The sequence below is a fragment of the Lithobates pipiens genome, unplaced genomic scaffold, assembly GCF_037356315.1.
Source record: "Lithobates pipiens isolate NorthernLeopardFrog02 unplaced genomic scaffold, aLitPip1_a1.2 Scaffold_13, whole genome shotgun sequence".
NCBI lineage: Eukaryota > Metazoa > Chordata > Amphibia > Anura > Ranidae > Lithobates > Lithobates pipiens.
Genome location: NW_027507718.1, coordinates 207,824,650 through 207,845,981, shown reverse-complemented (window position 1 = coordinate 207,845,981; position 21,332 = coordinate 207,824,650). Strand labels below are relative to the sequence as shown.

Sequence of the window (21,332 nt, the reverse complement as noted above, 5' to 3'; positions counted from 1 at the left end):
TGTTGTATGTTTTTAGTGGATGAGCACAAGAGGTTTTTTTTTATAAAATTTTATTTATCACTTCCTGGTCACCCCATAGACATTGCAAGAAATCCTTCCCCACCATACCCTCCACACTCCTCTCCTGTACATACTGCCGCCATCATACCCTCCGCACTCATCTCCTGTACATATTTCCCCCATCATAGTCTTCACACTCCTCTCCTGTACATACTGCCCCCATCATACCCTCCGCACTCCTCTCCTGTAGATACTGCACCCATTATACCCTCAACACTCCTCTCCGGTACATACTGCCCCCATCATACCCTCCGCACTCCTCTCCTGTACATACTGCACCCATCATACCCTCCACACTCCTCTCCTGTATATACTGCACCCATCATACCCTCCACACTCCTCTCCTGTATATACTGCACCCATCATACACTTCACAGTCCTCTCCTGTACATACTGCCCCCATCATACCCTCTGCACTCCTCTCCTGTACATACTGCCCCATCATACCCTCTGCACACCTCTCCTGCAGAACCTGCGCAATCAGATGTAAAGGGGAACTCTGTGAATTCAGATCTAACGGAGAACTCTGTTGACTCTGATATAAAGGGAGACTCTTGTGATTAACTCCATATGTTTAGAAATTTTATTTAATCACAAAAATATATGTACAGTGTATACTACATAAAAAAATTAGCTATGCATTGCTTTGTACAGAGGTAATGAATTGTATGTACTACTACAAAAAAAAAAATATTGACGTGCGCTGCTAATGTGTTCGGGTTTGGCTTGACGAAAAGGTGGAAACCCTACATGCACACAAAGTTGACACAAAGGGGTTCGAATGGCTATTAAAGGTAACCATCCTCACCTGTGATCTGTTTGCTTGTAATTAGTGTGTGTGTGTGTGTGTGTGTGTGTGTGTGTGTGTGTGTGTGTAAATGGTCAATGAGTTTATGCACTCCTGACAGATTCTTGCATCTTTCATCCAGTGCTGCACTGCCGTTTCTGGATTCTGAGTGATGGGGAAAACAAAATAATTGTCAAAGAATCTGCGGGAAAAGGTAGTTGAACTGTATAAAATACGAGAGGGATATAAAAAGATATCCAAAGAATTGAGAATGTCAATCAGCAGTGTTCAAACTATAATCAAGAAGTGAAAAATGAGGGGTTCTGTTGAAACCATACCATGGTCAAATAGATCAACTAAAATTTCAGCCACAACTGCCAGGAAAATTGTTCAGGATGCAAAGAAAAATACACAAATAACTTCAGGTGAAATACAGGACTCTGAAAACATGTGGTGTGGCTGTTTCAAGATGCACAATAATGCCGCGTACATACGATCGGACTATCTGGTGGACTTAGTCCAGCGGACAAACCTCCGGACTTTGAAGCGGAGGTCCGCCAGACTTCAAAAAGAGTGGACCTGCCCACACACGACCGGACTTTTCCGGCGGACTAGGTGCGGCGGACAAACCGCTAGACTATGGCCGGACATTTGAAATGAACGGACTTGCCCACACACTGAGGAAAGTCCGTTCATTTTGAACGCGGCTCCAGGTAGATGGGACTAGCGAACGAAGTCACTGTCGCCGACTTCGGTGGCGAGATTGACACCTCGCTGGCCCCGTCACCTGGTATGGACTTAAAGGGGAATCCCTACGCCGAAAAAACAGCGTGGGGGTCCCCCCCAAGGTCCATATCAGACCCTTATCCGAGCACTCTGCCTGGCCGGTCAGGAAAGGGGGTGGGGACGAGCGAGCGTCCCCCCTCCTGAGCCGTACCAGGCCACATGCCCTCAACATGGCGAGGTGATTTGGGGAAGGGGGCCTCTTCCTGACAGCCCTGGCCGTTGGTTGTCAGGGTCTGCAGGCGGGGGGCTTATCGGAACCCGGGAGCCCCCTTTAATAAGGGGGCCCCCCCAGATACCAGCCCCCCACCCTATGTGAATGAGTACAATGTACCCCTACCCATTCACCTGGTGAAAAAAATGTAAATAAAACAACACGAGGTTTTAAAATAATTTATTGGACGGCTCCGGGGGTCTTCTTCCGTCTTGGGTGGTCTTCTCACTGGACTCCTCCACTATCTTCTGCTAGGTCTTTTACTAGCGGAGGAGCCCGGCTTTCTTTTTCGTCGCCGCCCAGGGGTCTTCTTCCGACTTCGGGGGTCTTGTCCCCTTCTTCGGTTCTTCTTGCCGGGCCTCTGCTTTCTTCTCCCAGCTCTTTTACTAGTGGTGGCCCGGTCTCTGTCGCCGCCGCCTCTTCTTCCGACTTCGGGGGTCTTGTCCCCCCCTTGGGTTCTTCTTGCCGGGCCTCCGCTTTCATCTCCCAGCTCTTTAACTAGCGGTGACCCGGTCTTCTGTCCCCACCCTATGTGAATGAGTATGGGGTACAATGTACCCCTACCCATTCACCTGGGGAAAAAAATGTAAATAAAACACAACACGAGGTTTTAAAATAATTTATTGCACAGCTCCGGGGGTCTTCTTCCGTCTTGGGGGTCTTCTCGCCGGACTCCTCCACTATCTTCTGCTAGCTCTTTTACTAGCAGAGGAGCCCGGCTTTCTTTTTTGTCGCCGCCCAGGGGTCTTCTTCCGACTTTGGGGGTCTTGTCCCCCTCTTCGGGGGTCTTGTTCCACTCTTCGGTTCTTCTTGCCGGGCCTCCGCTTTCTTCTCCCAGCTCTTTTACTAGTGGTGGCCCGGTCTCTGTCACCGCCGCCTCTTCTTCCGACTTCGGGGGTCTTGTCCCCCTCTTCAGTTCTTCTTGCCGGGCCTCCACTTTCTTCTCCCAGCTCTTTTACTAGCGGTGGCCCGGTCTTCAGTCCTTGCCACCACCGCCTTCTCTTCTTCTCTTCTTCTTCTCTTCTTCCTTGAGATGTTGACACGATGCTGTCTCTGGCCTCAATGACAAGGACGCATTGTGCGGCGACTTATATAGGGACAATGGGCGAGGTTAACGGGTGATGTCCCCACCCATTATGATGTCACAGTCCCAGCGTCCTCTGGGACTGTGACATCATAAGGGGCGGGGACATCACTGGTGACCCCGCCCATTGTCCCTATATAAGTCACCGCACAACGCGTCCCTGTCATTGCGGCCAGAGACAGCGTTGAGTCAACATCTCAAGGAAGAAGAGAAGAAGAAGAGAAGGCAGCGTCGGCGGCGGGGGCGATGATGACAGAAGTCCGGGCCACCCCTAGTAAAAGAGCTAGCAGAAGAAACCAGAGGCCCGGCAAGAAGAACCGAAGAGGGGACAAGACCCCCGAAGTCGGAAGAAGAGGCGGCGACGACAGAAGACCGGGCCACTGCTAGTAAAAGAGCTGGGAGAAGAAAGCGGAGGCCCGGCAAGAAGAACCGAAGAGGGGGACAAGACCCCCGAAGTCGGAAGAAGAGGCGGTGGCGACAGAAGACCGGGCCACCGCTAGTAATAGAGCTGGGAGAAGAAAGAGGAGGCCCAGCAAGAAGAACCAAAGAGCGGGACAAGACCCCCGAAGAGGGGGACAAGACCCCCGAAGTCGGAAGAAGACCCCCGGGCGGCGACAAAGAAGAAAGCCGGGTTCTTCCGCTAGTAAAAGAGCTAGCAGTAGATAGACCCCCCAGGACGGAAGAAGCTGTGCAATAAATTATTTTAAAACCTTGTGTTGTGTTTTATTTACATTTTTTTCCCGAGTGAATGGGTAGGGGTACATTGTACCCCATACTCATTCACATAGGGTGGGGGGGCCAGTATCTGGGGGCCCCCTTATTAAAACCCAACGGCCAGGGTTGTCGGGAAGAGGCCCTTGTCCTCATCAACATAGGGACAAGGTGCTTTGGGGTGGGGGGGCCAAAGCACCCCCCATGTTGAGGGCACGCGGCCTGGTATGGCTCAGGAGGGGGGGCACTCGCTCGTCCCCACCCCCTTTCCTGACCGGCCAAGCTACGTGCTCAGATAAAGGCCTGATATGAACCTTGGGGGGGGACCCCACGCAGTTTTTTCGCCGTAGGGCTTCCCCTTTAAGTCCATACCAGGTGACGGGGACAGCGAGGTGTCAATCTCGCCGATGGAGGCAGCGACATTGACCTCCTTCGCTAGTCTCGCGTACCTGGAGCCGCGTTCAAAATTAATGGACTTTTCTCTGTGTGTGGGCAAGTCCATTAATTTCAAAAGTCCGGCGGACTAGCACACAGTCGGCCGGATTGCAAATCCAGCGGACAATTTTGAGTCCCAATTTTGAGGAAAAAAAGTCCGCTGGACCCCACACATGGGCGGATTGTCCAGCGGACCAAGTCCGCCAGATAGTCCGATCGTGTGTACGGGGCATAAGGAGGCACTTGAAGAAAGATGGGCTGCATGGTTAAGTCGCCAGAAGAAGGCCATTATTAGGCAAGTGTCACAAAGTATCCCACTTACAATACGCCAAACAGCACAGAGACCACCCTCAAACCTTCTGGCACAAAGTTATTCGGAGTAGTGAAAGGTTCTGGAGTGGCCATCTCCTTACTTCAATATCATTGAGCCACTCTGGGGAGATCTCAAATGTGCAGTTCATGCAAGACAGCCCAAGAATCTCCCGGAACTGGAGGCTTTTTGCCAAGAGGAATGGGCAATACATGGTATTAAGAACTGGGGTATGTAACATTTTGATTAGGGTAATTTGGATAGTTTTTGTTGCTAATATGATTTAAAAAGTGTAAACACAGTTGATTGATAATAAATGGCTTCAGCCAAACACTGACCATGAGTGAAAGAAAAGTTTTTGTGTTCTTATTCCTATTCTCTGCAAAATGGCCAAGAAAATAAAAATTCTGCCAGGGTATGTAAACTTTTGAGCACAACTGTATATACAGTATGGGATCTGGTATGGATTTTGGGGGGGGGGGGACCCCACGCCATTAAAAAAAAAAATTGGCCTAGAGTTCACCTTAATATCCATACCAGACCCGAAGGGCCTGGTATGGACGGGGGCTGGGGGAGCCCACGCTGTTTTTTAAATGATTTTTTATGTATATTGCCGGGATCTGGCAATACATTACAGCCGTGAGCAATTTTAGATTATATTTTTTTCTTTAGAAATATCATTTTGCTGTGGTGCTTTTCTAAACATGGGAAAATGCGCTACTTTACAGGCAGACTAATGGGACCCCCCAGGCACGGTATTTAAAGGAATATTTAATTTTTATTGTTTTACTTCAAGCATTCTTAAAATCACTGCTCCTGAAAAAACATCAGTTTTGAAACCTTTTTTTTGTATTGATACATGTCCCCTGAGGCAGGACCCGGGCCCCAAACACTTTGTATAGTAATAACTTGCATATAAGCCTTTAAAAGGAGCACTTTTAATTTTTCACGTTCAAGTCCCATAGACTTTAAAGTGATACTATAGCTTTTTTTTTATAACAAATATGTCATACTTACCTCCAATGTGCAACTTGTTTTGCACAGAGTGGCCCCCCGAACATCCTCTTCTGGGGTCCACCATCGGCTCGCGCGGCTCCTCCCCACATTAGCTAACCCCCCTAGGAGAAACACTCTCCCGAGGGGGTTGCCTTGCGAGGGCGCTCCCAAGTCATTCATTCAGCATCCATAGAAGCCGAATGTATGACTCAGTCCCGCCTCCTGGCACCTGCGTCATTGGATTTGATTGACAGCAGCGGGAGCCAATGGCTGCGCTGCTATCAATCTATCCAATCAAAGCCGGGACTCCGTGGAGAGAAGGACAGCGTGTCCCCGCCAAAGAAAATTAAGGGAGTCAGGTAAGTAAAGCGGGGGGGGGGGGGGGGCTGGGGCGCTAGTGACTGCTAGCCGTTTTTTCACCTTAATGCATAGGATGCATTAAGGTGAAAAAACACTTGGCAGTCACTGCCCCCCCCCCCCCCTGTTTTACTTACCTGACCCCCTTCATCTTCTTCGGCGGGGACATGGCCGGTGACTGCCAGTTGTGAAAAAACAGGAGCTTTTACTTAAATGATGTTCACATGTTCGCACAAATTTTTTGTCTCTTCACAAGTTCTGGTGCGAACCGAGCTGGGGGCTGTTCGGCTCATCCCTATTCACAATAAAAGAACATTAAATAAAAAAGTCGGACTTTTAGGTTGAGGTTATTTTTAAAATATGAAATTCATATTTGCAAAGTGCAGTGTCATGATATTGTTCCCTTATTAGTATACTTTACCTCTTGTTTTAAGGGTGATGGCAGACTTCTTGAACTCAGTCCTTCCCAGTTAAAGCCATTAAACCACCTAAATTAGAAAGCAGGCATTAATTTGTTATATTATACTGTATGTATTGCATAGTAAAAGAATTTTTGTTCCATGTCCAACTCTTGAACTTGTGAACTAAAGGCTTGGTTTTAGGCATCCAAAGCAGTGTCTGGGAATTTGCTGATGACACAATATTATGTAAGCTCATAGCAGGATGTTTTTTCTCTATGAAGGGATTGGGAAGAGCTGCCAAAGCCAACAACATATTGTCATGTATGAAAAGACAGGCAGACTTAAGGGGAAAAAAAAGCATATTTCATGTTTTATCTGTAGCCCTGAATAGGCCTCATATTAGATTTACACTGCATAGTTTCAGTGCCTTTAGTTCCACAAACAAACACTGTTTTGAAAGATTGGTACATTACATGCACTGAAACTCTTCTCAAGTCCAGATGAATGGCTAAAAAGAATAGAATAGAAAAGTATAATCATCTATGGAGTGCCCAAACACTTAGACCCCTTTCACACTGGAGGCATTTTTTTCAAGCCTCATCTGCAATCCCAGTGAGCTTTCACACTGGGGCGTTGCGCTGGCAGGATATCAAAAAAGATCCTGCAAGCAGCTTCTTTGAGGCGCTTTAGGAATGGTGTATACACTGCTCCTAAAGCGCCCCTGCCCATTCAAATCAATGGGTAGCGCCGTCGAAGCGGCGCTGCAGCAGAGCTTTGCCGGAGCTTTTAACCCTATATTCGGCCGCTATCGGGGGTTAAAAGAGCCCCGCTAGTGCCTGAAAAGTGCCCCGAAAACAACAGTAAAGTGCCGTTAAAACTAGCAGCGCTTTACCATCGATGCCCGGGTGCTGGCAGTGTGAAAGGGGTCTTATGGAACTGAAAAGCAAGTAAGACCACAGCATGCCTCTTCAGTTGTCAGAATGAATATGTGTTACCCATCTATACACAGGGGATCTGTATCAACCTTTAGAGCCAAATAGAAGAAAATGCTTGAAAAAAATAAGTATATTTTTGTAAAAAATTTACTTGTTGGTGTGGTTCTGAATGGGAATCTTTCAAATTGGGGTGGATCTTGAAACTGAACTATAGACAACTATAAAAGATACAGATAAACGCAGTTTGGTCATCATTAATACATCATTAAGGGTCTATTCAGACAGCAATGGAGAGCTGTTGGACACTTAGCAGCAATTTAGTGTCCCACAGCTGTTCGTTCTGGCTGCAGTGAGCTAGGGTAGGGGGTGGTGTGGGTCACATTTTAGCATGTCACACAACTGCCTTTTTTTTCTGTAAGAACTTAAAAACTAAAAAACGTGGATTTTTGTTCGAGGGATGTTGGCGCCAACTTTTCTTGCATACACACGGTCACAAAAATGTTGGCCAACAATTACGATTGTAGTGACGTACAAGACGTAAGTGATATTCCAATTACGAATGCTAGTTTTACAAGACCGAACGCTTCAGCCTCATACTTGATTCCGAGCATGCGTGGACTTTTATCAGATGGACTTGTGTACACACGATCGGAAAGTACGACAACAAAGTTTTTTGGGCGGAAAATTTGAGAACTTGCTAGCCAACATTTGTTGGCAGAAAGTGCGACAACAAATGTGTGATGGAGCATACAAAAGGTCGGACTTTCAGCCAACAAGCTCACATCCAACATTTGTTGTGGGAAAATGAGATTGTGTGTACGGGGCATAATACTTCATTCATGTTGCTGTCCCAGATAGCAAATGAGCTGCAAGTTTGAAGATGACTTGCTAAGCTAAGCTATTTGTCAGGCTTCACAAGCTTGCTGTACAATTGCAGCAAGTCCACATTGCATGACTCCAGATTAACTTTCTTTGCAAATATTTTGCAAGTCTGCTGCAAGTTCAGTTATATTGTACAATAGTCATCCCACCACAGGGGTCACTGTGACTGAATTTTCATACTGTAGACCAGGGATATCCAACTAGTGGACCTCCAGCTGTTACAGAACTACAAGTCCCATGAGGCATAGCAAGACCCTGACAGCCACAAGCAGGACACCCAGAGGCATGATGGGACTTGTAGTTTTGCAAGGAGGTCCACTAATTGCATATCCCTGCGGTAGACTTTCAGAGCTCTTGCTGTAGACCAGTGATTCTCAACCAGGGTTCAGTGGAACATTAGGGTTCCTCCAGAGGTTGCTAGTGGTACTTTCAGCATTGGGCCATTTCTGCCTCTCAGATAAGTTCCCACTGACACCATTGATCTTTTTAGCTATCTGTAAGTAGGTAATTCTTCCCAATGACCATAAGTGTAAGGACCATTCTTCTCACCGACCATCACACTAATGTACCATGAGTTGTAGATTTCTAATTTTTAGCAGGGGTTCCCTGAGACTGGAGAACTATTTCAAGGGTTCCTTGTATACACACGGTTGGACAAAGTTGTCGGAAAATCCGACGTGATGACGTTATTTCGTTACGACGGGACTATGTTCACGCTAGTAGCCAATAGCTTTGGTGTAGGAATTTGATCTGAGCATGCGTGGCACTTTGTTCGATCGGAATTCTCTACACATGATTGGAGTATGTCAGATCGGAGCATTTTGTAGGAAAATATTTCCGGCAAGTTGGAAAAGTTGGTCCGACGGATATTCCGACGGAAACAGTCCGATGCAGACCACACACAGTCGGAATATCCAACAAAACGCTCCGATCAGACACATTCCGTCGGAATCTCCGACTGTGTGTACAAGGGCTAAGTTATCTTATCAGTACATGTACACGACAAGATAGTTTACAGTCGTTTCTAGGCAGTTGAGTTTAGAGGCTTTTTTTGTAACGCAAAAAAATGGGTTCAAAGCTTATAAATACGGCTAAACCCGGTAACTTGCATTTAGCCACGTTTCGTTTAGAGGCATTTTTCATTTTTGGCTAATTTGGAAAAAATATATATATATATTTTTTTAAATGATTCAAAACGCAAACGCTGCAAAACGCAGCACATAAATGCAGCAAAGCGGACGTTTTAAACATGGGTTACTATCTGTCAAGTTAAATCGTTCAGGAAAGGTTGTAAAAACGTCCCGTGTACATGACGCCTAAGTACCTGAATCTGACTTCATATCAGGACTCTTGCAGTCCATGTACAGCAGGGCTGGAATGTGAGAGACAGCTACAAAACAAGGAGGTAATCAGTTCATGTAATGACAAGGAGCATGCTGATAGGATGAGAACGCAGAGTGACAGAGAGGAACTCATCACTATGCTGCTTCTTCCTTCATTATCTTGAGGGGTACAGGATGACCTGGACTCAGAGGAAGTGGATTGAATGATGCTGGCCAACACACAGAGCACATCTAGCAGCAGAAAATGCTGCAGAGGAAAGCTTTGGACTAAAAATGAATATAGCTGTAAAAACTGATTTGTTATTTTATCTTCTAATAAGCTAATGATTTTAGCTCGTTATTTATCCTGTGGGTTCTCCTTTAAATTTGCTTAGCTTTTTTTAAGATATACTGGAAGGTATGTATTTATAGCACTTGGTTATATTAAAAAGAGGTAATTTCGGTTGTGAAAATATGCCCATTAGTTTAGAAAAAGGCTCAGCCTACAAGCATGTATTGAAGCAACATTCTAGCCTAGGGGTTGGCAATCCCGGCACTCCAGCTGTGGCGCAACTAAAATTCCTATTATGCCATTGCCTCTGGGAGTCATGCCTGTGGCTGTGAGGGTCTTGCAGTGGGTTTTTTGTTTCACCACACCTGGAGTGCCATGTTGGCCTACCCTTGTGCTAGCCCTTGAGAAAATATTTACTGTACAAGTATGCTTACATCTTTTTACGCTTTCTTTCTTACAGGAGTCACAAGGCTGAGAAATGCTTATTGGGAAGGTAACTTTTCAGAAGCAACATATTTTAATAAACTGAGAAATACTAAGCCTTTTCTTAAATGCAGTATCACTGCTAGATTTTCTAGAGTAAATATTATTAGGGTGTTCATAATGGTCTTGTATATACATTCTTTTATAAATAGAATTTTTTTTTTTATCGTTTTTTTCATTTTGTTTTTAGTAAAGTAAATACAGTATATGATAATTCATTTTATTATTTTTGTTCTCATTTTCAGCCAACAGATGGAGCTCTAGCCTAATTTTCTTATTTTCCAGACACTCAGTTTGTTTCTGTATTGTAGTGGCAAAAAGAATCCTGTTGTTTATTTGATGGGGTAGATTTATTCTGAAAACTAGCCCACTCACTTAGCAATCTGAGTGTTCACTGAGCCTAATGAATAAAGTGAAGCTGTGTTCAATTTGAATACCCAGTCAGGCGAAGGGGAAATCAAAAACAAACAGGATATTGTTTCCTTCAAATGATTGGATGACTGAAGTGAACATAGCTTCACCTTATTTACTAAGCTCAGTAAACATTCTTCTTCAGTATATTAACATAAATCATTTTGTTTCTGTAAGTTAATAATATTTTATACAGTAGCTACTGTAAGTCGAATAATATTCGACTTTCGACAGACAATGCGAACCCATATAAAACTATGTTATGAAAACACTTTGCTTTGTAACCTGTGTTTCCTAATGTCAGCTTTTCCATTCTTCAGATTTCCAAGTCTTTCTGCAGGGTTCTGTCTGGAAAACAAAAAGAGGGGTACATTTGTATACTGTACATTGCGCTTCTTAGATGGCTTTCATAAATAGAAATACACATATATATGTATGCTTAAAGCAGTACTGATTCTCCCAGGTACACTTGCACACTTCCGATAAATCACATAGAATCACATGTCAATGGAAATCACATTGTTTTCAATGGCCTGTTCACATTAATGCAAATCTGCACGGCTCAATTTTAGAAAGGGTTTTTGTGCTATGGTGCCATTCCTGCATGGTTTTGGCCCCATAGAATATGCAAACCGCTTCAAAGTTGCATCAAAGTTCCACCCAAGCTGCACTAAATACATGCATAATCATACGTACATGATTAAACAATGATACCAAAAGGGTGCTAATGCAAAACAAAATGTAGGTTAAAATAGAATCAATAGAGCAAACAGAATCAACTGTGTAGAAGCAATGTAACTGGATGAGGAAAAGCCATGCTCTACTAGAAAGTTGAGGTCACTGAAGACAGTTCTATATAAACCATGTTATACAATAGCAGAGCTAAGCACAACAACAAGATACTATGGAGAAGATTTACTAAAACTGGAGCACATAGCAACTTGTGGAGTTGTGCATAGTACCAATTAGCTTCTGACTTCAGCTTGTTCAATTAAAGGGGTTGTAAACTATCAAAGTTTTCACCTTAATGCACTCTATGCATTAAGGTGAAAACCTCCTGTGATGCAGCAGCCCCCTAGAGACCCCCTTTTACTTACCTAAACTGGTCTTTCCAGCGACGGGGACAAGCACACCAGCTCCAGCCGTTGTCTTGGGTACTGATTGGATAGATTGATAGCAGTGCAGCCATTGGCTCCCACTGCTGTCAATCAAATCCAATGACGTGGGAGCCAAGGGGCGGGGCAGAGTCCTGCTGTTTGTGTCAATGGACGCAGCAGCAGGACACAGAAGAGCACCTGCACGAATGCCCTGATAGAGAGCGGCTCTCCAACAGGGCACTCGAGAAGTTGAGGAGCCAGGAGCACCACTGAGTGACCCCAGAAGAGGAGGATCGAGGGGCACTATGTGCAAAACCAACTGCACAGAGGAGATAAGTATGACATTTTTTTTTTTTAAACAAACCTTTACATATCCTTTAAGTTTTGATAAAACCAAGAAACTGATTGGTTACTATGCACAGCTGCACCAGATGCTGTGTGGTGTTTCTGTATCATCAAGGTCTCTCACAAGCAGAAAGTTCAAGGAAGGCAGTTGTTTCCAGATGGGTTGTCCAAGCTCTTCTGCAGAAGCACAAAGAAATAGGCAACACTGAGGACTGAAAATGCAGTGGTCGGCCAAGGAAACTTGGCTATAGATGGTTCGAAATTTGGCTGGTTCAGCAAAGAACAGACGAATTTTGATCCATCTATAGCCATTCATGCTCAACAGACCTGTGGAACAGGACCGTAGGACTGTTGGAGTAGTAAGCTGCAGCCAATCGGCTGCAACACTAATGAGTGTATTCTGACAGTGGAGAAGTCCCCCCTGCCAGAATACATTACCACAGTACAGAGTACTGTGGTAATGTATTTCTCCATCCACCTCACTTGTGTAGATGGGAAATTGTTGATAAAAAAAAACAAAAAAACTATAATCTATTGCCAGCCTTAGCCCAGGTGAAAAACACATAATGCTGACTTCTCTTTTAAACTATACTGAAGAGGGGTCAGTGGTGCTACCTGTTCTATGGGCACATATGTTACTAGTCCCTAGATATTTTTAATGGAACTGCACAGACCTGCATGCCTAATATAGAAGAGAGTTGATTAAAGGCACCCCAAAAATTTGTTCGTCAGGGTGTGTGTCCTTATTAAATGAAATGTGTGGTTAAAAATATATCAGATTTTAGTAGTGTGATACTAAACCCACAGAAAAGTGCAAGTGCTATACTATATATTAAACTAGGTGTCTAGAACAGTAAACTAAGTGTCTACAATAGTATAAATTATATTATAAAGCCAAATTGTGAAGAATCACTTGTTCGTAGAAACAATGATTCCAAAGTACAGTAAGTGCTCAACCTTAAAGGGACGTAGTGTGTGTGCTACAAAAAAACTATACAGTACATGTTCAAATACTACTATAACGTGCGGATGCACGTATATATCCTCCATGACAGATATATATATATATATATATATATATATATATAAAATGATTAATGATGTTTAACACCTCAAAAATACCCAAGTACCAAGCCAGTAACAAAAAATAAAATAAACCGTATAAAAATCTCAACCAATTAATATAATCAATCTATATCCAAAAAGTGAAAAGAATTATGAAATAAAGAAAAAATACAAATAGAAGTAAAAATTAAAATAAAAAGTGTTATGTCCATAACATAATCCTTAATGTGCAGAAGGAGTCCATCAAAGGTTTATAAAGTGACTTTTGTGCTCGTGATATATCCAGATGACTCGAGTGCTCTCCCACAAGGGTCCCTACTCACCGGATCCTCACACCCCTGCTGACTTCTCTTTGCAATCAGAAGATCTCCAAAGGCCTCTGCAGCTCAGACTTGGCAGAAATATGTGGGACCCTGGTACACCCATCCACAGTCCAGAGATCAGAAGTGGCAGTGCAGGGACAAAATCCTCTAGAACCCAAGATGAAGATACCAAGGTTTGCCCCACTTCCTATCCGTTTATTTAAATTGACTGGTCAACAACACAGACTCGACATGATGATACATGCTACCTTGTGCTGACCCCCATCCTTATCCCACTTGAACACAAACATGAACAAATAATTACAATTAAACATAAAAAAATGTAAGAAATAAATCACATCATCAGAAACATGTCTGCATAGAAAAATCTATATTCTACTGACAGGACCAGAAACATATTAAAAGAGACACAACCACTAGAGTACCAACACAACCATACTGTGTCGCCAAACTAAAAGGCAGAAACATGTCTGCAGAGACTCATTCCATACCACAGGGATACAGCCAGACTCATCTCTGCACATGCACGTACCAGATCCACATGCCTTACTACTACTACTGCTGGTCCAGCATTTGAAGATCTGAAACAAATAATCTCACCAATACCAGATTCTCTGTATATATTAAACCCTACAGTGAATATTTTATAACATTCGGCCACACAATTTACTTTCACCTTCGCTTCATGGCATTTAAAATATATCTTTACCCACAAATGTTTTTCCCAAATTTAATGGAGTGGGGAATAGCTAAAATCCTATCCCAAAGCCAAAACAAGAACTTAATGTCAATCTTCACAAACTGATGGGCATTCACCTCTTAGACAGTTGGCATTAGAACTGGTGTCCCCATTGAGAAAGTTCCCTCTCCTGCTCCAGCTGACAACTGTAACATTTTAGGTTATCCACCACTTTCTGTCCCAGTGACAATAGAGAGGATAAACTTTCCCAGCTGATACACAGACAGCACCAAACATATGAAAAGGCTTCAGACCCTTGCCCCCTCCATTCAAAATGTTTGGCCTACAAATAAGCTTTAAAGCCTAACTACGGTTAGCAAACAAAAACTTGTTAGCACATTCTTTTTTTGGTTGAAGAGACTTTCTATGTATCTTTTTACATGAAAAAAAATCCCAGTATACAGATGCCAAAAATAGAGCCAGGTGCTGGGATAAAGTGACCCCAGAGATGCATAGAAGTTTCATCATCAGTGGCCATCCAATAGCTGAAGCAAGAAAACATGGGACTCAGGATAGTATAAAAAGATGGCAGCAGTGGTAAAGGATTGGCAGCTGGGACATGGACCTTACATTATTGGAGAGGAGCGCAGACCCATGCCCATACACATTATGGCAAAAGCTAGCATGGCTCTGTGCACCCAAATGTTCCTAGTTAGGTAATGAAGTTTGACCTTTGCATGGGTGTTTAATTTATGCTACAGTCATTTATTAGTATATTTTCTTCATTTGATTAAAGTTTTAAAAGCTCTTTGTGCTTTGTAACTACAATAGTAGATTCCCATTAAAAACTGCATAGCCAGCATTCTTTTAGGCAATGTCATGGAAATCAACCACAAAAAAAAAGGAGAAAAAAACTTATGTCATTGAAAAGGTCACATAGATTAGATACATTTTTCTATTATAATCTTTGAAATTTAAGTGTCAATGCTTGTGTAGTGTGGGAATATCTTAAGATACACACCCGTAAAACAAGTTGCGTTAGTCAACTTTCCATAAAACAGGCATACTGTTGAATATAAGACAACATACAGGGTTTGTCCCTACTTACTATTTAATGAAGCAGCTGTAGTTGCTTTTTAAATAGCTGTGGTTTTTGACTGTGTAGCTGCCAGACACGTCCACCACTATATCTGCTAACACATAGCAAAGTTGAAACTCCAGTGTAACGCTTCTAAACAGGAAAAATTATTTTATTAATATATCTCTCAAAACATAAATCCCTTACTATTTGTGTTTGTGGACACAATCACAATATGTTACGGACTTTTTAATATTTTTTTTGCACAATTCATAGGGACAGACACCTGATCTACATTGACTGGTTCACTATTCATTTGGGTAGGAATACATTAAAATATGATCAACTAAAAGGGAAAGTGTGGTGTGTTTTTAGCTCATATGTTGACTCATTGGAGTGTTTTATTATTTTTTAATTTTATTATTATTATGATTTTACAGTGACTTTACATGCTCTTTTATATTTATATTTTATTGTAATATTGTAGAGATTTGCAGATCAGCCACTAGAGGTATGATAGTTTAGCTATTAAAATGATTCTTCCTAACTGCTTAAAGCCTATTTCCACTTTTGCAGTCAAATTTGAGAAAACCTCACTATATGTTTGTTAAAGAGAATCTTCAACCTGTAAACAAAAATGTTATAGTCAGCAACTACGAATATTGTAGCTGCTGACTTTTAAAAAACACACACTCACCTGTCCCATGACCAAGCAATGTCTTCACCCAACCCTGATCTTTGCATCTCTGTGCTCCAGCATTTTAACTGTAGGCAACCGACTGTGACTCCTTGTGGCTTTACAGATGGCTGCCCAATGTGAATGTGTGAGCCACAATGCACCCAATGAATGGTCCTACAGTCTCCAGGGACCTGTGACATGTCCCAAGAGGCTGTGGGAAAAGTGGGAGGTGAACATCATCTCAGATCTCCACAATGATCTGACTGGAAGTGGTAGCAGGTACCTGTCAAAATCAGGAACCTGCTCCACCCTCTTTAAATAAAAGTCATTCCAAATATGGAATATAAATAGAGGGGAGGAGGAGGAGGAAAAGGAGAACTTCCCCTTTTCTAAGGCTAGCCGTGCATATTTGGATTTCACTTGATTCCTGCATCTACAGTGAACAGTATAATTGAATGGCTCTCCCCTGCTGGCTGTTGTACATCTACAGCTGGCCGAATACCCAAACAGAAGCTGCTTCTGATTGGCTGCAGTCATTGTCTGGCTGACAATTTTTCACCTGGCTCCTTTCATTACTCAATTGAAATTTTTCAAGCTGGGTATAGCCAACAGTAACACTCACAGCTTGAAATGTTTACCAATTCAGTAGAAATTGGTCAATATTCAAGCTGTGTATCGCCAGCATAAGGCACTGCTGCCCCTGACCGCTAGCCTCATGAGTGTAATATCCTAAGATGCGGTGGCTGCATTTTTTTCTTTTTTTAGACTTTTTCCCTTTTTGTTACCTGCTGATCTAGCCAGTAACACATTTCCTGTCCCTCCATGTCTACATTAATTTCCTTACTGTATCTATGGGGGCAGCCATGGCTGTCACACAAGCTGCACTTCAAGCGTGTCTGACTTTGCTCTCTATTAAATTGTGGATTGATGGGAGTATTCCTTTACATAAGAAAAATATATTTTTATAATTTATTTTCAACTCACAGAAAACAAATGCAACTACCACATCTAAGGAATGGTAAGCCACATCATTACATATTTGTTTTTGGGTTTCGTTACACGTTATTCATTCTCATTCCTCACTGCGCTCATTGTAGTTAGTTTTATTCATGGGCTGTCCAGCAAAAGATTCCAGAGAATTAGCATTTGTGAACTCAAACATTTTACCTGCACAGCCGTCGTATCAAATCTTCAGGACGTCTCGATATTTTTCTATGAAACTCCACTTTCTCTATACCTTGGAGAATTAAATTGTAGACTATCATCTGGTCTGGCCCAGTAAAAGGAGGGCTGGAGAGAAATATGCCAGATATGTTATGTTACACATATTATACATGAAAAATAATCCTCCCAAAGATATATATAATAACAAAAACAGAGCAGTGTTGTTAAGATTTCAACTCAGCTGCAGAAACATGTAAAGAAAACACTTTTTCTCAGTCACCATGGAAAATAAAACTAAACAAAGAAAACTTACAGCTAATATAATGTTTATTGTTGGAAATCTGCACATGGCTTCCCATGAAAACTGTCTTCTACAATGTAATGCAGACCTCTCCAACAAGGAAACCATCCAAGTTTCCCTATAGAGAGATACTAATTAAAGATGTTTCTACCAATTTTCTTCAGATGGCCATGCCATTAAAATATATGTAAACCCAACCATCAAAATATCATGCAAGCTTTAAACCTGCCCTGTTGCCATTGTAATATAAGTTAAATACACTCTATAAAAAGGTTTGTATGTACCTTTCCGGCGGTTGGTGTGTTCTCCAGTCAGTAATGGCTGACGGAAGGAAACATAGCACACAGTTAAGAACACACTGGAGAGAATTCATAAAAGGTGTCTAATGCCCCATGCACACTATCAGATTTTCTGCTGATTTTTTCCTTCAAGTTTACCAAAACCATGTAGTGCAAGGGCCTGCCTGATTGCATACAAATTGAAATGCCTAAGGTTTGACCTCATATTATATGGTTTTGGTAAATGTGAAGGAAAACTCAGCAGAAATACTGATAGTGTGTATGGGGCTATAGACATCCTTTAGAATTCCCTTTGGACACTGGACTGAAATTGGTGGGATTATCCATACTGCTCTCTTCTTGCCTGGCCACCCATGGCCAAGGTGTTGTGTAGTAGAGGTGAATGGAGCCTGATGGGGAACTGAGAGACTAGTTCACATTAGGTCTGCCTTTCTCTTTATTGACTGTGCATGGCAGTCCAATAGCGCATTAGCAGTTTTCAAATCTGCCAAATACTATGAGCTGTCAATCAGAAGTAAGGCGGACCTATTTTCTGAAGATTTAGCAAAAGATACATTTTTATCATGCAACCTAAGAGTGTTAACCATCCTTATACTCAGGAGGATTCTGGAATCCTTTTGTTAGAAAATATAATTTCTTCATTGCAGGCACATGTCTAGCCCCCTGGTCGACTTGACTATGTTGTAGCCCCACTTGGGTCCAGCAAAGTAGAAGTGTGACCTGGCAGACCTGGTCTCCTAAGCTGCCATCATACTTGGTGACAACTTCCTTCTTCTATCCAGATCCTCTTCTGTCACCTGCCTCCCTGATTGAGGTTCCAGAACTGAGGATCGCTCCTCCTGTCCGGTGGCTCCATCACTGTGGTGAGAATTTCCCTAACAGAACAGAGGTTTGGCAGCGCTATATACTCATCAGAGTGCACGCCACAGAGCCCTTGAGAAGGTGGATTAATACTACAGGCTAATACCTATTATTCTTCTGGTGAATGCATTGTGGGAAGGACTTGCACCAGCGGATGAGTGCATTTGATGCACACCTTTTTCCTCCTTTTTTTTTTTGCACTTTAGCACTTTGTGTTTGGCAACTTGGAGTGTTATCCGCATTTTGGCATCATTGCATTTTGGAATATTTTAAGGACTAGCATCTTTCACATGTTTTTTGAACACTTTATATATGAATGTTTTATGATATATTTTTTTTTTTTTATGTAATGCTAATTTTGGACACTTGTTTGAGTTACATGCACTATATACAGTATCTCACAAAAGTGAGTACACCTCTCACATTTTTGTAAATATTTTATTATATCTTTTCGTGTGACAACACTGAAGAAATTACACTTTGCTACAATGTAAAGTAGTGAGTGTACAGTTTTTATTACACTGTCAATTTGCTGTCCCCTCAAAATAACTCAACACACAGCCAGTAATGTCTAAACTGCTGGTGACAAAAGTGAGTACACCCCAAGTTAAAAGGTCCAAATTGGGCCCAATTAGCCATTTTCCCTCCCCGGTGTCATCTGACTCATTGGTGTTACATGTTCTCAGGTGTGAATGGGGAGCAGGCGTCTTAAATGGTGTTAAATTGTGTTATCACGCTCACGCTCTCATACTGGTTAATGGAAGTTCAACATGGCACTTCATGGCAAAGAACTATCTGAGGATATGAAAAAAAAAATGTTGCTCTACATAAAGATGGCCTAGGCTATAAGAAGATTGCCAAGACTGTAAAAATGAGCTGCAGCACAGTGGTTAAGATCATACAGCGGTTTAACAGGACAGGTTCCACTCAAAACAGGCCTCACCATGGTTGACCAAAGAAGGTGAGTGCACATGCTCAGCGTCATATCCAGAGATTGTCTTTGGGAAATAGATGTATGAGTGCTGCCAGCATTGTTGCAGAGGTTGAAGGAGTGGGGAGCCAGCCTGTCAGTGCTTAGACCATACGCTGCACACTGCATCATATTGGTCTGCATAGCTGTCATATCAGAAGGAAGCCTCTTCTAAAGATGATGCACAAGAAGGCCCGCAAACAGTTTGGTGAAGACAAGCAGACTAGGGACATGGATTACTGGAACCATGTCCTGTGGTCTGATGAGACCAAGATAAACGTAATCAGTTCAGATAGTGTCAAGCATGTGTGGTGGCAACCAGGTGAGGAATACAAAGATAAGTGTGTCTTGCCTAGTCAAGCATGGTGATGGGAGTGTCATGGTCTGGGGCTGCAGGAGTGCTGCCAGCACTGGGGAGCTACAGTTCATTGAGGGAACCATGAATGCCAACATGTACTGTGACATATTGAAGCAGTACATGATCCCCTCCCTTCAGAGATTGGGCCACAGGGCAGGATTTCAACATAATAATGACCCCAAACACACCTCCAAGATGACCACTGCCTTGCTAAAGAAGCTGAGGGTAAAGGTGAGGGACTGGTCAAGCATGTCTCCAGACCTAAACCCTATTGAGCATCTGTGGGGCATCCTCAAATGGAAGGTGGAGGAGCGGAAGGTCTCCAACATCCACCAGCTCTGTGATGTTGTCATGGAGGAGTGGAAAAGGACTCATGTGGCAACCTGTGAAGCTCTGGTGAACTCCATGCCCATGAGGGTTAAGGCAGTGTTGTAAAAATAATGATGGCCACACAAAATATTGACACTTTGGGCCCAATTTGGACATTTTCACTTAAGGGTGTACTCACTTTTGTTGCCAGCGGTTTAAACATTAATGGCTGTGTTGAGTTATTTTGAGGGGACAGAAGATATATAAGCTGTACACTCATTACTTTACATTGTAGCAAAGTGTAATTTCTTCAGTGTTGTCACATGAAAAGATATAATAAAATATTTACAAAAAATGTGAGGGGTGTACTCACTTCTGTGAGATACTGTACATCATATTGCATAATATTTTTTATGAGATATAATTTATGGTTTATTAGTGCTGCACTTCATGCTTGATTTTATTGTTTGCTGGGTGGTTACCTATTTAGTGCAAGCCACTCTTTGTTTCGGGTTTTAGCGCTCACTGTTTTCTTTTTAAATGTCTGTTAATAGAAAAACTGTGTCCCTTGTGGCATACCCCGCATATAGGCTGGTATCCTCAAAAAAAAGGAGGGTCCGCTCCAGAGGGGAAAGGGTCAATGATCTGCCTACACAAATTCCTCGCTTTCCTTGAAAAACACAGTTTTAGGTAAATTGGTGCTAAAGCAATTGCTCCAGTTTATCCTTGCTTGTCCTCACTTTCCTTGAAAAACACTCTCTAGGTAAATTGAGGCAAAGCACACTCACATCTTTGTTTATAGCCTTTCAGGGACTCATCTAGGGAGTAGTGGCGGCCCGTCCAGGGGGCGCTCAGGCGCAGCACAAACAAACCCCCCCCCCCCCCCAAGGTGGCGGACATGCGGCGGTCTATGGGAAGCTTCCCAGCCTGCAATCAGCTGATTTGCCCATGAGCAGGGCGTGAGCAGGGCGTGAGCAGGGCGCAAGCTGTGTGCCCGCACACACTCCCACTCTACTGGGATTCGTCAGTATGTGCTACTATAGGCATGGGATTGGCGCGGCGGGGACCGGAGGAGAGGACAATGGACGGTCCTGTTTGCATTACTGTGGTGGGTGGAGTCAACAGGGACACGTGCAGTGGATTCAGTGAGGAGCGCGTCATTGAAGGTAAATGCTGGCTGTAGCGCTGCTGGCCCCAGAGACACACACTCTTATATGGAGTCTGCCGAGAAGCAGGGGCAGCGATAGTGGATGGGATAAGTGCGGACCGGCTGTCATCCTCTGTAGTCTGTTCCCTTACTGTGCCGCTGCTAAGAAATACCCGCAGCCAGGGAACTCTGCA

General features: G+C 43.1%; 1 protein-coding gene across 1 annotated transcript in view; it reads right to left on the bottom strand.

The window, feature by feature from the left end:
- PRKG2 (protein kinase cGMP-dependent 2) overlaps window positions 1–21,332 on the bottom strand; it is a 150,047-nt gene that overhangs the window by 8,479 nt on the left and 120,236 nt on the right. Inside the window, exons 16-18 of the mRNA XM_077476170.1 lie at window positions 16,897–17,019; window positions 10,749–10,811; window positions 6,159–6,225 (exon numbers count right to left, since the gene is read on the bottom strand). Coding sequence (XP_077332296.1) covers window positions 6,159–6,225; window positions 10,749–10,811; window positions 16,897–17,019 — 253 coding nt within the window. The remainder of the gene's footprint in view (window positions 1–6,158; window positions 6,226–10,748; window positions 10,812–16,896; window positions 17,020–21,332) is intronic.